The 20543-nt window shown below is 34.9% G+C and overlaps 1 protein-coding gene and 1 long non-coding RNA gene across 7 annotated transcripts in view; one reads left to right on the forward strand and one right to left on the reverse strand.

Annotated features, from left to right (window-relative positions):
- Window positions 1-6008, forward strand: part of LOC106056024 (uncharacterized) — a 38618-nt gene extending 32610 nt beyond the window's left edge. For 5 of the 6 annotated variants that reach the window (XM_056026759.1, XM_056026757.1, XM_056026760.1 and 2 more), the window contains 4 exons: window positions 408-517; window positions 1229-1547; window positions 2001-2147; window positions 2466-6008. In XM_056026759.1, coding sequence (XP_055882734.1) covers window positions 408-517; window positions 1229-1547; window positions 2001-2147; window positions 2466-2667 — 778 coding nt within the window. In that variant the 3' untranslated portion in view covers window positions 2668-6008. The remainder of the gene's footprint in view (window positions 1-407; window positions 518-1228; window positions 1548-2000; window positions 2148-2465) is intronic. The other variant, XM_056026758.1, reaches the window with a different exon arrangement.
- On the reverse strand, window positions 595-6759 carry LOC129925827 (uncharacterized). The gene is made up of 3 exons (XR_008777516.1): window positions 6580-6759; window positions 4024-4080; window positions 595-1500 (listed from the first exon to the last, which is right to left on the reverse strand). It is a non-coding gene; the product is annotated as an uncharacterized LOC129925827 (long non-coding RNA).
- Window positions 6760-20543: the final 13784 nt, after the last annotated feature.

The following is a 20543-nucleotide window of genomic DNA, read 5'->3' on the forward strand; positions in this document are numbered from 1 at the left end:
CACATTATATTGCACACAGAAAGGCTTATATGATAGTTTTATATCAACACAAATCACCTGTTAAATCTAGTCATGATGAAATAGAACTTATAATAGTTTTTGTAAGCATGAAAAATGGATTGACATAAAACGAATAGACTTTTCTCCTCTTGTCTGCTAAAAGAAATGAATTAAATATATTATTGGAGCAATGCTCCATTGTCAATGGTAGTAATGTCCCCTTTGTTGTGAACTGCAGTAGTTACCCAAGATGATGCCATAAATAAATGTCATTGAAGGTTTTGGCCTGAGTCTTGTGTTTTGCTTTTGATCTTTACAGTGATAATTGACAAGTTGTGAAACAATTATAGTAGGATTTATTTTGTCTTATAATACTTTCTCATTCTATTCTCAAACCTTTATTTCAGACACATGCTGTTGAGAATGCAGAAGGAGCTGAGGATATTAAATGTGCACAAGAAGAGACAACTCTTGGAGCAAATTAAAATGGAGCGAACAAAGCAACATATTCTGATTGGTATGATTAGTCATGAAAATGACTAATTTATACTACTAGCATTAAAACAGATACAATTTGTTAAATATAACAATCAATGTAGCTTAAAATGCTTTATTATTGTGATATTGTGTCTTGTTCGGGCCTCTTGATAAAGATTGCAGTTTTGAAGAACATGGTCAGCATTCTCTCATGACACTCCACATGGGCAGATTTCACTGGTTCCAAGTTTGAGCTTCTGGAGCATATGTGTCCTGTCCTGAGGTGAAAGATTAGACGTTGATCTTGTGGGGATAGCTTATAATATGCATCATATTTCTTGTGATTTAGATGACAGCTTGTCCATTTCTCATTTATTCTATTGACTATTAGTTTCTTCATTTTGTTTGGATAGAATGCAATGTTTAATTGTGTGTTTGTTCTCCCAGACTTGGTGAGTGTGTCAGCCTTCTTATTTCCTTCTAGTTTAATATGTGCTGGTATCCATTGAATATAATAGTAATTGGCGATTCTTTTCACACAAAATATTACACATCTTCTTTCAAAAGTTCTACAACTTCATTGCTTCTTGTATTAGAAAACTGTCAAAACCAGTATTGTGTTGTACAATAGTAAATGTTTAATTTGTTTTTATCAAGTATAACTAATGTAGATCACATGACTACTTTATTAATAGAATGTCCTTTGTGTAATTCACATGACTAGTACGTTTATAAAATGTCTTTTGTGTAGATCACATGACTGGCAAGAGGATGTACTACTCCCATACTGCACCAGCTATACGTCAGAGACTCCACACCACAGAAGAGAGCAGACATGCTATCACAATACCAGTGCCTTCTCCAGCCACCTCCCGACCCCACACAGCCTCTCCTTATTATGAGGATCACATGGTGGCATCCCCCAAGTTGCTTGAGCAGGCTGACATCCCACCACCAACACCTTCACTACAGCAACAGATTCAGCAGGCGCTGGATTACAGGAGCAGGCAGCAAGAGCTAGAACTTAACCAAAGAGAAAAAACAGAACTTGGTCATAAGCAGCCTTTCAGGTAGTGATCATCTATTAGAGCATCTCATGTTATCTTCTATTCTAGTCACTTTTTATTTAACCTATTCAATATTATTTTCTGTTCAAAAGAAAGTGCCATAACTCCTAAGTAATTTTGAAAATTTTTTTTTACAATGTGGCCAATTAGGAGTTATTTTTTGACCAAAAATATATATAAATTGTCAAAATTCTAGGAAAATTGTTAGAGCCGTTTACTAAATACCTGTCAACTCATTTTTTTACTTTATGAACTTATGAAGAGTTTGCAAGCTAATAAGAGGAACTATAGAAAAAATAAAATGGCTTATTGCAGCAGCTCAGAAGATCCTGTTATTTCTATGGTTAATAAAGAAGACTTTGAGAGATTGTATCAATTATTAGTACTTACTGTGTGTCCAATACTCTTGGAAATCTTAAAATAATCTTAATGTTTTCTGTTATGTTTATCTTTCAGGTATAGGCTGAGTGATTCAAGAGAATCAAAGAAACATTTTAGAACTAGTCAGGAAATGCCGTTAGATTTCAATCCATGGCAAATTGACCCACGTAACCCTAAAGCTTTAAGGCCAAAATCAAGCAAATCTATTCCTAGTAAATGCAAGTAAGAAGCAAATTAATCTTCACTTCAGCAATTGTTTAATATTTCCATGCTACTTTATTTCCTAGTCTAATAATAAGATTTTGTACTTTGAGTTGGATTCCTGTGACAGTTGGGAGTAGCTCTTATTACTTTACCATCAAATCTTTTAGCTCTAAAATGAAAAGTTCATCTGCAGTATTTGATTTTTTAGTTTAGTCTAGGTTTGGCACTGTTTTCTTCTTCCAAAAACCCAGATAGTTATTAAATCCGTTAGCATGAATATTACATAATTACTTGTCTGTAATTTCCTTTAGATTCAACTCTTGTACTATGTTGTAGGTACTTTGCACTGCTCACTAAGCCAAAGATAGAACTTAATTATCCAATACCTTCTCCTTTGGAGGAGCAACTTTTGGCTGAACGTTTCCCTGAGCAGGGAGAGAAAGTTTTCAAGGTTTATGAAGGATATTTAACCAGGTCACCTCGTCGAGCGATGCTTGGAATCAGCTACAGCCCTTATGAGCACCAGCTTTATGGCTAGAAACTGTTCCAGTTAACTAGTCCTTTATTATTTATGGTTAGTTAGTCAATTATTTTCTTAGTTGTTCTTGTGCTAGAACATTTTTTTAAAAATATTTCTTTAAGTTACCTCCCATGGGAAGTACAACTAGTTAACTTATACTTAGATTAATTGTCATAAAAAACCTAGGTTGTTAATATAAAATTTTGCAACATATTGAACATTTGTCTTTTCACTATATTTCCATTAGTTCCTTGTACAATTTACTCTATTTCAATGAAAAATAATTTGTAATTAGCTGTCACTCAGTGATGGTATTAAAACATTTCGTTTTTTGGATTACAGCTATGTCTGTACGTTTCACTAACAGAACTTTAAAAACTTACATTTTGTAGCTAAGATTGTTGAAGGACTTGACTCTACAAAATATATTCATTTATTGATTTACTACACTGCTGACAAGTTTTGAAACTTAGATTTGAAACAAAAAAAGATTATGTACAATTTTGTATCACTGTTGTTCTTTTAGTCTTACTGTAACCTCAGCATTTTTTCAGTATTTAAAATTTATTTGTGTTCCCAAAACTATGTTCTGCCTGTCTTTCTACACCATCAGATGCACACTAGCTGTTGTAAATGTTGCTATCTTTTATGTAATTATCTAATTATGTAAGTATCTTATTGTTGTTCACAGTGCTATCTATAGCACTGCTTTTTTTTGTCTCATTGTCTAGACTTGCATGACCTATTTTTTTTTTCTGAAGTAATTGTTCTTTATATATATGTTGTATATTTTTAAAATGTGTTGGCTGCTATGTACCTTTTTTAACTCTTTCAGTGTGGCGTTACTCTCAGGGAGTAACTTTGCTAGCACTGGTGAGAGCAGCGTTACTCTTAGGGATTAACTTGGTATATAATATTTGTTTCACTATCTTTAGAACTGTTTATTTCTTTTTTTTTTATTTTTTGGATGTGAGTGTGATTGTTCTTTGATTTGGTTGTAAATTGGATGCGGACCAAGACATTAAAAAAAAAATGACATCATTGTGTAAATGGTTATGCTATTTTCACTTCATATCATGGGACCCAAAAGATTTTAAATAATACAATTTCTTAATGCATTTTTTTCATCTTTTAAAAAATTTGAAGTGACAAAATGTGTTTAAGGTTTGTGATTTTTCAATATTTATGGATTAATTATAAGGTTATATCCAATTTTAAATACATTTTTTATATATTCCTTTTTCTGTTCTCAGTTTAAACTTGTTTATGGAAATATTTTCTTCAGTAATTTATTTTATTTATTTCACTTTTCTAGCATATTCATTTTCCTTTAAAATAAAATAAAATAAGTTATATAAAAAATAAAACTCTTACCCTTTGCAAATTTGTGTTCATTCCAGAAAACCCCTTTTTTTATCAAAACAATAGGCACTGAAAGAGTTAAAAAAAGAATAATATTAAAACAATGAAAACAAATTGTAATGTGCCACCTGTTTGGTTAATTTGATACTTTGGCTTTTGTGATGAATTTTTATGTAATTGATGCAAGGCAGTAAATTGTGCTAAAGGACCAGCAAATGTCTCATGGTAATGTATATAGTGTATATGTCATTTATTTCAATTCATTATTATTGTATAATGATGATTTTAAAAAGTATATTTGTGAAAGCATACATTTTTTTTCAGATTATTGACCTTACTGTATTAGATGCAAAGAAAGACTTAATAACAATTAACAATTAACTTGATTATCTTGACATTCCATTTCCTTGAGTGCATACTGTCTCCTTCAGCTCTTCACTGACCTCTTTTTACACAGCCATACCTTACACACTTTCCTAGCTGTTTACTTACTAAGAACCTACACTAAAGGTCAACTAGTTTGTCCATACACAGTCACACACAATACACTAGTAGTCACTCAAACACACTTACTATCACACTTACCATGAAGAAATAGCTACATTTTTTGCTTGATTATTTATTTTCAGAATGTGAAATAGTGTGAAGTTATTTGAAATAGTTTCAAGGATATACTGTTAATTCCAAATCTTTTTTTTTTTTACACCTTAGATTTCTGGAAACAGTTGTTGAATATTAAGATTTATATTAATGATATTAATGAATTTACTGATCTGTGATATTTTGTGTGGTGCTATAATAAGTCTTAATTTATATTTGAGTTGTAAGTTTCTGACAATTCCTTCACAAAATAAAGATTATTAATTAAATCCTAGCACAAGCTTCTTCCTGGGTGCCAGGGGGTGGGCAGAGTTTAAACTCTTGGCCATTGTGACCAGGGTCTGAAGCAAATACCTCCTTGCAACACAGACAATTTATGTATCAAGATCAGTGAACATATGATGTCAAGAGGTCCTCCAGGTGACCTAAATAAGTTCTCCATGTGACCTTAATAAGTGTTGTTTTCATACAAAATTATTAATTTGTTTCTTCTCTCAAGTGCTGAAACAAAAATCAATTTTTAATGCAATTTATTGCGGCCGTTCAAGGGACACATTTCTGTTAAATTTGAATTATTGCTATAGATCCATTTCTAAAAAGATAATTAAGTTAAAAAAAAACAAAATTATTACCAATGTTTAAAAAATAAACAGTATTAAATTGAAATACCTATTTTCACCTTTAAAGGTGAACTTAAATGTATACCCTTTTTGCAGAAGGCGCTGTAACTGTGATGCAACATAATCGGTAATCGGCTCAAAACATTTTCCTGCAGAAAATATTTCATTTCGTTAAATTTGAATCCTTCTCAAAAGAATATGAAATCAGATTAATTTTACCTCAGAATGATCAAAATTCAAGCCAAGGCACTTACCATTGTACCAAACAGGCCCTGCAATGTTTTAGTCCTAAAGAAATAGTCACTATAGACATAAGTATCATGCATTTCTCTGATTAGAATGAATCACATAAATTGTTTAGCAGACTTTTGGGGAGGAGCTTCCAGTGCAGTAGCTCAGTGCTTGTTACATGGGTGAATACTATGTGGGAGAATGGTACAGTGCAGGGGATGCTCCCACATTACAGAAAACAAAGAATGGGAAAGTAGAAAAGAAAAAGTGTGGGGTGGGGGGGGGGTACTGGTTAACAAAATGTATAATGCAGTGGCAACAAATCAACAAGCTTTGCCATTTGTTTTGTGTTAGTAAATTAGAATAAAACTCTTTAAGGTGCGTAATACTCAGATACCTTGGTCTCAGTGATCTATCTGAATATGCAATTAAATGTTCAAGGGTAACAATTAGTTATGTACAATTATATTTTGATTGTCATTACTAAATAATCTAAATGTATCAATAAAACTTGTGGAAACAAAAAAGATAAATGTCTGTTTATTATTTCTCAGGCTCATGTAATTAACCTATTAAACCTCAAGCCTTTTAATATTACTGCAAACTGATTTTTTTTTGGTTTCTAATCAATGTTTATCCGTATAACTACAGAGCGGCTTAAGGCAGCACGGAAAACCTTCTCCCAGATACCCCACCCTCCCCACTGGTCCACAAATGAGATTGGACCATAGCGCTCTGAGCATGACATAAGCATGAAAGTAGCGTTATATAAAAGCTATAATTATAACTATTAACTATAGCACTGAAAAATTCCATTAAGTAAAGATTTTACGAGACATACACTGGCAGTGTATGATAGTAGGGAGTGGCCTCGTGAGGAATATTAAAGAATACATTATTTCAATTTTGTTTTCACAATCCATAAGGTAAAGGCCAAAAAAAAAAATAAATCCAGACGAAGGACAGACGAAGAGACAAACTCGATTACCCACGGAAAATGGTTATATCTGCGCTAGATGTGGCAAAATATGTAGGTCGCAGTTTGGGCCACGGGAAATACTGTTCCTCTCTCATACTTTTCTGATGAATATTTGCCAGCGATTCCTTCGATACATACCTTTTGTCACCAAACAGCGGACTATAATGTCCTTTCCATCGATTTAGTAAATCCGCCTTGGGCTTGCTACTATTCTCTAGAGCACCTTCATTTTTCTACATTCAAAATGGATCGAATTATCGATTACAATTAATAAAACCAAATTAATGTTTCCTTTTTTTAAGAAGACACAGTGCCCCCCCTCCCACCCCCCTACCAAACAAAAGCATTGTGGGGAATGGGAAGGAGGAACTCCCATAAGGCTTTCGGAAAGCATTTTTTTTCCTGCTTGCAGGTGACCATGATTGTAGATATCAAAATTGTATATTGATCATTAAAATTGAGAATAATAATAATTAGCAACTGATGCTTATTTTGTCGGTTCTATTTTATTAACTATGAAAAAGAAGTGATAAAGTTTGGATGTAGGCTACCAGCTGTCATTGTCTAATAACATTACAGATATTCAATGGAGTCTAACTCTTGAAATTAGTTAAATTTCCAGAAATGTAATTATTACCGCCCTTTGATTACATTTTAATGTACGCATTTTATTTAGATGATTCTAATCATATCTATTTCTTATGATTATTTTTAAAAAATTAATATATAATTCTAGCATCATACAACCTTACAACCTTCTGAAAAGAAATAAAAAGTAATATTTTCCTGAATAAAATAATTAAATAAATAAAAAAACAAGGTAACAAAGCACGGAAACCTTCTTCCAGATATTTACGCCCCCCCCTTCCCCCCAACGATGCACATCAGTGATTGGACCATAGCGCACTGAATATGCTATACGCATGAAAAGTTGCGCTAAACAAAAATAATTAATAAACTATTTCAAAACGCACAAACGTATACTTTTTAGTCAAGATCTATTTAAAAAAATATATATACAAGATTTATTCAAAATAATTTATACAATTTTACTTAATATAAGCTTTTTTTTTAAATTATCTTTTTCATATTTTGCGTGTTTAATTCTTAGTATTCTTTAAATTTCTTCATGGAATAAAATAATTGGGCGAAACTTGAAGTTGGTCTAAAATGCATGTGCACAGCGTGGTTCGAATACATTTTGAATTGAAAAAAAAAAAGACGGGTGAGGTGGACATATTATGGAGATGTTTTATATATATTGATATAATGAAGATATTCGGAAATCAGAGTAGCACTACTGAAAGTTCTCAACACTATTTATATTAAACCCAAATGTCGTGGGCTCGATTCTCGTTCTTCCCTGTGTATTTTTCTCTCTCTGGTTATTTCAAGCCAACGTTGACGTCACTGCATTCATTTCTTTGGCGTCAGAAGCGCACAATCTGATTCCATCTTCAAGTTGAAAGTTATGTAGGGCCTGCACTGGGAGCTCTTTCCTCTGTTATCAGCGCAAGTCCCTTAAAAGTCTGTTTCAGTACGGGCCACTAGGGCAAAGTCTAGGGCTCACCAAAGTAATGGAGAGAAAAAAAAGTGTTACATCCTCACATACACGCTCCAATAGAGAAGATGTAATGGCGTCATCGTTCTTTGATGAGTCCGGTGTCTGTAAGCCCTTATTCCCCCCCCCCCCACCCTCCTTGTTCATCCCCTGATTCGTCTGGCCCTTCTGCTCTACATTTTTATCTCCTCCCCCTCCCCCCTCACACTCACCTTTTGCTATGTTCCAGATCGACCTTTCGAACATGCAACCGGGAAGGTCGCAGTCAATACTATCGTGAGTCAAATATAAGGAGATAATGTTTTTCATGTACGTAAGGGGAGGGAGGGAGGTACTAACTGTTGGAATACCGAAAGGTAAAAATGAGGAACTGGTTGAGAGGATTAGTCTTAATAAGGGTAGGGCGGGCTTTTTGCGAAGTGGATAGGACATGATTACATTACGGTATTTTATGATGACAACAATAACTGTAGGGCATCGATTTATGCGTTATGCCACAATAAAAGTAACACCTGTTGATATGTCCAAGCAGAAGTCGGCTAAATAGTTATTGAAGAGTACCTTGATTTGTCCTCCTAACTCTAATAGGTACCAGACTTTAGTTCGGGAAAGTAAAGGCGGTTGTTCGTTGTCCACATGACACCCTGCTCATTAACCCTTGGCCAAAGAAACAGATGAATTTAACATCATCTGCCCAATAGATCGCAAAGTCTGAAAGGGAAACTTTACTTTACTTCTAGGTTGATTTGTTGAGAGACTCGTGTGTTAGCCTTGTAGTAGGTAAATAGATCTATGTCTCAATCTATGATATAGATATCTATACGATATAGACATCAACGCGTAAAACTGTGACAGAGTAAATAAAAACAATCTTTTATTTAAAACAGAACAACAATTTTTTAATACATTTTTAGAATTCTATAACGAATATTATTGGCACTCACTCCCCACCCTCCACGGAGGAAATGAAAAAGCCGCTGTATGTTTTGGGTTATCCACCTCCTTCTGTCTGTCAAGTTTAGATACAAAAAATAAAGGCGCTGTTTAAAAATCCGATTTTACCAATGCCCGAATCGTGCTCTATCTAAATCTTGGTGTGACGTCTAGTTTTGGTCTTCTGCAAGCGAAAATGTGTCCTTTTCAACACTAGGTATGAGTAATGCTTCTACATGCAAGTAGACTATTTCATCAAGTTTTCCACAGCCGGGCTGAGCAAAGCCCCAAGCCTTTATGAAGGGACGACGTATGCCTAATATTGCCAAAGGCTGTCCTATGTTGGCGAGCTGTAGAGATGAAGGCTTTACATTTGTGCTTATTAACGGGAATGTAGGCGTAATAAACACATTTTAGAAAAAAAAATGTTAATATTTTCTAGTTTTAGCTCGTAACAAACTCGGAGGGATGTAAAGTGGCGTAGCTAGGAATTTGCCATTATTTGGGGGCCCATGGGGGGATTGACCTCTTTAGGCGCCTCTGATATGAGACAATGGCTTAATATTGATTATTTAATGTAAAAAAACAATTTCAAACATTCATTTTGGCTCCCCCCTTCCCCCACCATCGCTACGCCACTGGGGATTGATGATATTTAAAAGAACTTTGCTTCCTCTGTTTTCACAGCCTAAACAACACGAACAACACCCGACATAAAGAATTCCCATCGACTTCTATAAGACCTGGAAATGTCTTCCATCGTAATAAGCAATGATTAACAGACAGTGGTGAAATAGACAGTCAAGTGGAAAATGAAAAAAATTAAAAAAACAATAACAGGTTCTAAGTTAAAGAAAAAGATAATTATTAAAAATAACAATGTAAATGATTGCATCATTTTCAATAAAAACATTTTTTATCAAAAGTTTGCATGTAACTACAAGCAGTCACTACTACAAGCAGTCACTACAAGCAGTCACTACAAGCAGTCACGGGCCAAATGTGTGAGAAAAGGAAGAGCTGGGAAGGGAAAAAAGTTGTCGAATAATTTACACATTTAATTAATATCCTCCACTGTTAGTATCTTATATAGCAACGACCATGTATTTTCCTGTTCTGAATTCTTTCTTTTTTGTTTCTTTTGTTCTGCATTCTCAAGTTATTATTTAATTTAATTATGAAGAATTCCGATGTTACAAATTATGTTTGGGTGAAATCAATGTCTCTAGAAACAACAAGGAGACATTATAAGGGGAGTAAAGACTCAGATCGTGGACGCCGGCGATTGATGAATTTGGCTACATCATTTTCTAAACAAATATTCGAGATGGGCAGCTTAGACTGGTGGCGTGGCTCGTACTGATGGCGTGGTTCAGACCAGTTAAGTAGTTCACATTGGTGGCCTAGCTCGTACTGATGGCGTGGTTCAGACAAGTTAAGTAGTTCACATTGGTGGCCTAGCTCAGACTGATGGCGTGGTTCAGGCCAGTTAAGTAGTTCACATTGGTGGCCTAGCTCGTACTGATGGCGTGGTTCAGACAAGTTAAGTAGTTCACATTGGTGGCCTAGCTCGTACTGATGGCGTGGTTCAGACAAGTTAAGTAGTTCACATTGGTGGCCTAGCTCGGACTGATGGCGTGGTTCAGACAAGTTAAGTAGTTCACATTGGTGGCCTAGCTCGTACTGATGGCGTGGTTCAGACAAGTTAAGTAGTTCACATTGGTGGCCTAGCTCGTACTGATGGCGTGGTTCAGACAAGTTAAGTAGTTCACATTGGTGGCCTAGCTCGGACTGATGGCGTGGTTCAGGCCAGTTAAGTAGTTCACATTGATGGCCTAGCTCGTACTGATGGCGTGGTTCAGACAAGTTAAGTAGTTCACATTGATGGCGTGGCTCGTACTGATGGCGTGGTTCAGGCCAGTTAAGTAGTTCACATTGATGGCGTGGCTCGTACTGATGGCGTGGTTCAGGCCAGTTAAGTAGTTCACATTGGTGGCCTAGCTCGGACTGATGGCGTGGTTCAGGCCAGTTAAGTAGTTCACATTGATGGCCTAGCTCGTACTGATGGCGTGGTTCAGACAAGTTAAGTAGTTCACATTGATGGCGTGGCTCGTACTGATGGCGTGGTTCAGGCCAGTTAAGTAGTTCACATTGATGGCGTGGCTCGTACTGATGGCGTGGTTCAGGCCAGTTAAGTAGTTCACATTGATGGCGTGGCTCGTACTGATGGCGTGGTTCAGACAAGTTAAGTAGTTCACATTTGTGGCACGGCTTACAATGATGGGACTCAGGGGCGGACTGGCTATATGGGCAAACGGGAAAATGCCCGGTGGGCCGGTACAAAATGGGCCGGTCTGGTCGCGACCAAAGAAAAAAAAATTAAATGCACACAACTTAAAAAAAAAGTGACAGCAGCAAGACACAAAGGCCCGAACACGTTATCTTTTTTTTTTTTTTTTTTAATTATTATTACAATTAATTTTGTTTGAAATTCAACAAGAATATAATTTTAAGAATTACACTATACACTGTACGTGTTATCATTTGTAAAACGTTAGACCGTACTTTCTGCTATGCACGAGAGGCATGGCCTTCAACACTACTTTGATGTCCTCAAGACTGTTTGGCCTGATCATTTCGCTGGTCGGCATGGGCCTTTGATGGCACTCCTATTTTTGTTTTACTCCCTCCCTCCTTCCATTGAAAGTTAACGAAAAAGAGGGATGGGAGAGGTTAAGTTAGAAAACATTGATATAATGCGTCAAAAGGGGAGACAATTAGCTCGTTAACAAAACTTAATAGAAGTTAACTTAAACACATACACACAGCCGCAAAATAGCAAACCACCCAACTTATTCATAGCTCAATATGGGTATAACCGTATAAAGTTCTACTTTCTTCGATTTGAAAAGAAAAAAAGTAAGTTTCTTGTTGTTTATTTGTAACTAGACATATGTTACCCGCGACCCGCGGGTCTTTATTTGCGCATTACTGTCGATATAGTCACTGAGAGTGTTTTGTAAACAATTAAACGAAATAATAATGTAATAAGTAAAGGGAATGTGTCAATGTAAAAATAGTGTGAATGAAGCTATCAAATCAAAATAGCTAATAGGCTTAATTAAATCCATTTTTTTTTCAAATTAAAACATTTGCTTGAAGGCCTACATATATTTGATTAAAATTTGAGATGAATATACTAAATTTTGTATGTTCATGTGTATAAAGTATAAAGTAGATCTTGAGGTAGACGTAGATCTAAATCTACACTAATTTAGAGTTCTGTGCTGCGCATGCGTGAACTTTTTTTCATGAATGAATATAGGCCTATCTCAACACGGCTACGCAGCTTTAGCGAACAGCGAACGAATGTATTAGAAATGCTTTAGAAAAACAAATTTGAATGTTAATTTGATTAAAATATCAAATGAATGGACAATAATTAGTATGTTTATGTGTTAAAGCATAAAACTATCTTTGCGAAAAGAAGTTTTATCATCTTAGAGTTCAGTAAGAGTTTTAGACCTAGGCCTAGGAATAGACACAGACCTCAGAAGAGAGATGTGTTAATGTGTAACCATTTGGTAATGTCTAATGAAAGAATGTTCGCCAGGAAATCTGTAGATATCAGGAACTAATTTATGTAAAAAATGCTTTTGGATAATCTAGTGGATTGGATTTAGATGTATGTTAAACGTAGCTAATGATCCTTTCACGTTATTTCTGTTTCGCTACGAAAATAAAATTAGTTTTGAGAAAATGGGTTTACCCGAAGGAAGTCGATACATTCTTATCTATTAAAAACGAAAAGAGCGATAGCTTTGTTAAATGAATGGGATTATAAAGTGAATAATTAAGCGAAATAATGTTTAGTACGCGATTCATGAATGAATATAGATCTAGGCCTATCTCAACTCGGCTTCGCAGCTTTCGTAAACGAATGTAGCTTTAGAAAACCAAATTTGAATGTTTATTTGATCAAAATATGAAATGAATGGACTTTAATTAATATGTTTATGTGTTAAAGTATAAAACTATCTGTTCGAAGAGAAGTTTTATCATCTTAGAGTTGAATTAGAGTTTTAGATCTAGGGATGGGATTATAAAGTAAACAATTAAACGAATTAATTTTTAGTACGCGATTCATTACGGAATTGTCTAATGAAAGAATGTTCGTCAGGAAATCTGTAATCACAGATATAAGGAACTAATTAATGTAAAAAATGCTTTTGAAACACAAAATTGAAGGTTAATTTTATTATATAATGAAATCAATGGATCTTCTTTTGTATTTTCATGTGTCAAAGTAAAAAACTATCTGCGCAAAGTGTATTTCTTAAAATTAGATCTAGGTCTAAATCCTTTCTATCTTTTCTCATGTCAACATTGTAGACATGGCCTAGATCCATAAAATACTATAGCTGTAATAGAGTCGGGCAACTTTATTTTTTTTTGAGGGTCTTAAGTTTGTTTTAGGGCTACAATACATTCACTAAGGTCTAAGTTGGTACCCAAGGAACATTCCTGCCTAGTTTTATCAAGATTGGTCAAGCGGTTTTGATGTCTATAAGTAACATACATCCATACATACATACCCCTCACATTCTAGTTTATAATATAGATAACATAGATCTAAAAATACTACACTTAAGGCTTACAAAAAAAAAAATTATTTAATTAAAACATAAATCTAGATCGAAATCGATATCTGTACCGTTATGATTATATGATTAATGGCAAACTTATGCTTAGTATGAAGTCATTGATGATGAAAATTATTACAATAATTTATATAGCGCTGTCACATCCGATAATTAATGAAAGGAGATTTAGAATCATTTATATTTTAAATAATATATTCATATAAAAATCGCGTTTTTGAGAATGTACTAGGACGAAGCAAGAGCTTTTCACATTTAGAAGTACCTCTCTAACCGTTCTGCTTTCTCTTATTTTGTAAAGGAATATATATAGTTCGTCCATCGTAGTTCGATTATGACCACTTTGTCATCCAGGGGGCTGAGGGCTTTGCACTGGGGTTTTATGTCTCCTCGTGTGGCTGGTGAGACCTATGTGAGCCCGGAATGTTCGGCCGCACACTAGGCAGGTTATTCCAGCTGGAGCTAGTGTCATTGGCCTTGCCTTTCTTCTCTGGCGTTTTTCTTCTGCCAGCTTTGTTCTCTTTTCCTCAGCAACCTGTGCGCCGGTTTTCACAGCGCGACGTCATGATGCTCTGTCATGTGCCTCTGTCTCCCAGGTGGCTGTGTCTATGCTGAACCCCTTCAGAGAAGCTTTGAGGGTGTCCCTGAAGCGCTTTCTTTGACAACATTGCGAGCGCTTTCCTTCGCTTAGTTGGCAATACAAGAGTCGTTTAGGCATGCGGTGGTCTTCCATTCTGCATACATGTCCTGCCCATCGCAGCTGGGACTGCATCAGGATTGTGTGGATGCTTTGCAGACCCGCTCTTTGAAGGACTTCATTATCTGGTATTTTGTCTTGCCATTTGACATTCAGTATTTTTCACAGACATTTAGTGTTAGTGATTCAGTTTACTGTTAACTGTACACTATCCATGTTTCTGAGTCATAGAGCAATGTAGGGAGGACGACGGCTCGATAGACCCCTAGTTTTCTATTTGTGGTGATACCACTTTAAAGGAATGGGTTGCCTGAGTCAGCCAGGAAAACCAATGACTTAGCATATTTTAAGTCACAGATCAACATTGTAATGACACAAGATGCGTAGAAGTTGATGTGAATCGGGTTTTTCCTAAGTAATGTGACGAGTAAGAACAGAGTAGGATTATGAACAAGAAGAATAACGGACAAGACGCCTTAGAGGACGACGCTAGGCTAGCGACGACAGAGGACTGTGCCCTTTTTATTGTTTATTAAATTGTTGAAGTTATCAGCCTGCGTTATTAAGTATATTCTTGATTCATTCTGTTGTTGTGTCATATGGACTCGCATGCACCATTAACATATATATACTCATCAACAAAATAGACCATCAACAGATGTGGCGACCCCGACGGCCAGGGCGTCATTTTGATCTACAATCTAGTTAACTTCGTGTTCTGGATATATCTATCTACAATTCTACACTTGGCGAAGTACACTGGAGAAGTACTGGATTAACATTCGTTTGTTTCTACTAGATCTACCCTACGTATGTGCTAATTATCTGGACTGCAGCTGGATTTTGGCATCTTTGTTCCAGTGGATCTAGACTTTCTACTAGAGAAAATTCGAAACCGTTACCAGCGTCTAGCTTTGTCAGCCAGGTTGGATATTTTTAGATTGAACCTGTATCTATATATAGAATAATATAGATCTATATCTATTGTGTCTGAATCCAGAACTATTTCGTCCGTTTAAGTGATCTAGGGCAGTCCGTCGTCAGTATACCTCTACCTATATATACCTCAAGAGTGAAGATACCTCATTTTGTCAGGTTTACCTGTTTATTGTGAGTACGGGAAGTCACCCGAGTCTATATATCTAGTATCTACAAGCTGACCGTTGGAGTCACCTTGTCAGGTTTGTTTTTCAAGCTACTGACTGTTGCAGTGTTGCTGAGCTTACAATCTAATCTACACACGAGTGATGGTATACCCTACTACCACACTGCGTGACCATCTATTCAACTTGTAAAGTTGACTCATTTATATTCATCAAAAGAGAGAGTTGGACTTTGTCATTTTTTTTACCTCTCTTGAGACAGCACCACCAGCTTGTCTCAGTATTGACTTATGTTCCTGACCTGAAGACAGAAGCCAGCACCAACAGATCATCAAGTCAATCAAGTGGAACCGGAACCTTGGAACCTGACCGGAGGACTTTATCTGAGAACCGTACCATACTGGGGCAGCACCAGGAGAGATTGGCCTAACTCAGTACTGCCTGTCGAGTAGCCTTTGTGGGAGCACACCTTGCCTTGCCTAAGACAAAGACAGTGGGGAACTTGTGTGGAACTGACCGTTGTAGCTCTGTGGACTGAACAAAGGGGATCTAACTAAAGATAAGTTTATTTTTTCTCTCCATTATTATTAAATTAAGTCTATTTTAGGGACAGTAGATCTTTGTTAAGAGCAGGTTGCCTGATAAGGGCGTCATTATAGGACACATTAGAAAGTGGACCTGCTCCATTTAATAAAGTCTCGATGATTGTTTAGATTGTCTTGTTTTGTTCGTATCCACGTACGTTTTATTTTTTTTTAGAAGTCAAGTGAAGTTATCTTTATTTGTCTCTTTCAGTGTATACTTCCTCTAAAAAGTCTCATCTCATTAGAATAGATTTATTTTTTTGTGTCTTATTACGTTTATTTTACATTATTCTTATTATATATTAGTAATTTTATCTTAAGTAGATAAGGTAAGCCACGTTTAATCTAGATTATAAATTCTAGATTGTTTCCAGGTATTAACTAAATTGTTATACCTATGAGAGCCTTAGATCTATTTTATCCTGAAGACAACTGAGTCTAAGGAGTAAGTATTTATATATAGATCTTTTGTCCCGATTTAATCGGTTGACATTATTTTATAGATGTGTTTAAACACAGTCTAATTGGTCAGAATAAAATTTTTGTCAGTATCACTGGATTGTGATTTACTGTTGGAGGTATAATATTGATTTATCTATTTGAAGTTGTATTGAATCTAGACTAGTGACTAGAATAGTCCTAGGGGTATTTATTGGCAAGAAGTAAGTCCATTGAATTAAGTATTGAGGTATTGATAAAAGTAAATGATATTTGTTTATGTGGCCTAAAGTAAGTCCACTGAATTAAGGTGATATAAAATTTTGAGTTGTATTCAAGTATTGTGGCTGTGAGTAAGTCCACTGAGGTAATATTTGTTAATATAACATTGAGCAAAGGTATTTAAATATATATATATTACAAGAAGTATTTGAAAGTGAGTTTTTGTGAAAACTAAATTGTGATATTTAGGCCAATAGGGAGGCCATATCAAAACTATATTGAGACATTGTTTAAAATAAAATAAGCATAATGGCAACAGCTCCAAACTTTGATTATATGGAGACTTTTCGCCAGCAAGTTATTGCTGAGGCTAAACAGCTAGAACTTAAAGGAAAGGACCTAACTGGCTATGTACAGCAAATGGTGACAATAGAGAGAGATAGAATAGATAAGATAGAAATGGAAAAGAATAAACTAGAAACAGAGCGTAGAGAGAAAGAAAAGGATAGGGAAGCACAATTAATAAAAGAAGAAGCAGATAGGAAATTACAATATAATTTAGAGAAATTGAGAATTGAAGCTGAACAAAATAAACAAAAAGTTAATAGCACTAATACTAATGATAGACCTACTGTTCAGAGTGAAAACATAAACAATAGTACAAGTAATGGTAATAGCATGAATGAAAATAGGGATAATCAAAGTACTAATCATTGGCTGAAAAAGAAACTGCAGCCCTTTCAAGAAGATAAAGACAGTATTTCAGACTATTTAAAGCGTTTTGAGATCAAAATGAGCAGTTGTAACATAAGAGAAAATGAATGGTCTCAAATCTTACTTGATTTTGTTCAAGGCCAAGCATTAACTATTTGTCAGAACCATGATCATACCATTCAGAATAGTTATGATATATTAAAGAAAGAGCTTCTTAATGCCTATGGTCATAATGCCAGTACATTTAGGAAAAAATATTTTGAAAATTTTCCTAGTAGTCAGATTGATCCTCAAACAACAGTAAATCTTGAAAAAGATTATTTCAGTAAATGGATGTCATTTGAGCAAATAGATCAAAGCTATGAAGGACTTAAAAACTTTATTTTGATAGATAATTTTACAAACAAATGTGAATCTCAGTTACAGTCATTTATAAAAGAGAGAAAACCAAAAACTTTAGAGGACATAGTTATTATTATGAGAACCTACAGCAGTGCTTATCCTAATAATTCATTTTCAAATAAAGACAAGAAACACATTGATTTTGTAGGATATAGTAAAGAAACTAAGAGTAAAGATAGACATGAAAGCAGAAATGATAGAAATAGAGATAATACTGACTATAGAGAGATAATCTGTTTTAATTGTCAAGGTAGAGGACATATTGCAGCACACTGTAAAAAAGTGAATTACAATAGATCCGAAAATAGGGATAGTTACAGAAAGCAGAATAGGAAAGTTGAGTTTAAAGAGAACAGAAACAGAAATAACAAAAGTAGAGTGTATTTCACCAATGATAGGGACAGTAGAGAAAGTAGTGATAATGAAGAAGTAGAAGAGATGAACTATTGTTGGGGTGTAGAAGAAATAAATTTTGCAGAAGATGAAACCAACAGAGTGAGAGTACACTCTGGTTTTATCAATGGGAAACCTATGAGGTTTGTCAAAGATTCGGGATGCAGTACAGTTGGAATAAGGAGTAACTTAGTTAAATCAGATTATTTATTAGGCTATGAGAAAAAAGTAAGGTTGATAGATGGCAGTATCAAGCGCTATCAAGCCTGTAAAGTTTTCTTAGAAACACCATTTTATACTGGTTATTGTACAGGTTTAGCAATACCAGGATTGTCTCATGATTTGCTTTTAGGCAATATACATGGACTAAAGGAACTGACTCAAAGAGAAATAGATAACTGGAATAGAAGACATGAATACAAAATGAGACAAATAAATTCTTATGGTAAAATGAGAAGAAACATTATTTGTTTTAAATGTCAAAGAAAGGGACATATTGCTAGGCAATGCAGAAGTTGTGACTATTCAGATAGAAGATCTGACCATTATGAGTATGGCAGAAATTTTGATAGCAATGTCTATGATAGACAGTATCATAGAGGGAACCCTCAGAGAAGATGTAACTCTGATGAGTACCAGGGTACAAGGGACAATGGTAGGTCATATAGACCTTACCAAAGAAGAAATGGAGAAGCAGAATATAGTTGGAGAAAGTAAATTCTGGGTGGTTTACTTATAAGTATATATAGATATATATACTAGCAATGGTTTAATTGTATAGTGCATGAACATGTTGAGTTCTTTTAGATTGTAAATAATGATTATTCATTTTGATTTGTTTATGCATGTATATATGTGTATATGTTCTAGTCAATGGGTATGAATAAGTTGTTTATATATGAATACTATATTTTATTTCCTTTAAAGGAAGATAACTCAGTAAAATATAAATTGGGAATTTTATTAAATCAAGGGAGATAATTATATATATAAAAAAATTCAATAATTAAAGTCAAAGGTGTAAATTAAAGTAAGTATGATCATCTACAGTCATTATTTTTTTTTTTTATATAATCATTATCATTCATTAGTAAAAGGCTAGGTCAGTTTGGAAATGGTAAGTGGAGAGAAAATATACTTATTGGTACCCAACAAAAAAGTTAAGTAGAATAATTTGGAAAGCTGTTTTGACACAAATATTACATTTTGTCTGACAGGAGGGGTTTGGTGTGATGTGAGGCCATCAACCATGAACATACAGCCAATAACAGTATTTACTCTGAAAAACTCTGTTTTATGCCTATGGAGTCAGCAAAGGCATCTTCGTATGTGGACTATATACATGCGTATTTATTCTGAAAAACTCTGTTTTATGTCTGTGGAATCGACAAAGGCATCATCGTATGGGGACTGTTTACATGTCTTGATGGACTTAGTACTATTGGTTGGTGAAACTATTACACTGTACTATACTATTTTATCGTCAATGAGTGATGATTAGAACACTGTATACCGGATATTTTCTTACCAATAACTGTATTGGAACTGTACATATTGTTTTCTTGGTGTCAACATTCAACTACAGTGTGAACTTTGTGACATAGGAACATGGACAATTTTACCAGGAACTGATGAAGATGGGAAACATGATGATGTCCATCAAGATCAAGATATATGTTTGTTTTGTCTTTCCCCAAAATTTTGGCCATATATATTGTACAGACATGACAGTAGGGATAGTGTTTTAGACTGAAAAAAAAAAATTGACAACATTTTTTTTTTTTGATAAAGGGGGGAGGAAATATGTAATGACACAAGATGCGTAGAAGTTGATGTGAATCGGGTTTTTCCTAAGTAATGTGACGAGTAAGAACAGAGTAGGATTATGAACAAGAAGAATAACGGACAAGACGCCTTAGAGGACGACGCTAGGCTAGCGACGACAGAGGACTGTGCCCTTTTTATTGTTTATTAAATTGTTGAAGTTATCAGCCTGCGTTATTAAGTATATTCTTGATTCATTCTGTTGTTGTGTCATATGGACTCGCATGCACCATTAACATATATATACTCATCAACAAAATAGACCATCAACAACATGCATGACTAGATTGACACGTGAAATGCGTAGGACCTGTTTATTTTTTTGAAGAAACGTCTGTAATCTCTAAGTAATATCAAAAAGTTTGAAACTCATTAAGGCTGCTATTGTGGTGTTTATAGTTTTCAGACTACATACATGTATAAATAGAATACATTATGTAAGCCTACGAAAGCATACATCCAGTTTTCGATGCGTTATCAAACTTTATATATTTTGAATATAATTGGGCCTACACCTATGTTAAAACACATGGGCGTAGCCGAGAGGGGAGGAGTTCAAACCATCACCGG

Source organism: Biomphalaria glabrata, chromosome 4, assembly GCF_947242115.1.
Source record: "Biomphalaria glabrata chromosome 4, xgBioGlab47.1, whole genome shotgun sequence".
NCBI classification, from domain to species: domain Eukaryota; kingdom Metazoa; phylum Mollusca; class Gastropoda; family Planorbidae; genus Biomphalaria; species Biomphalaria glabrata.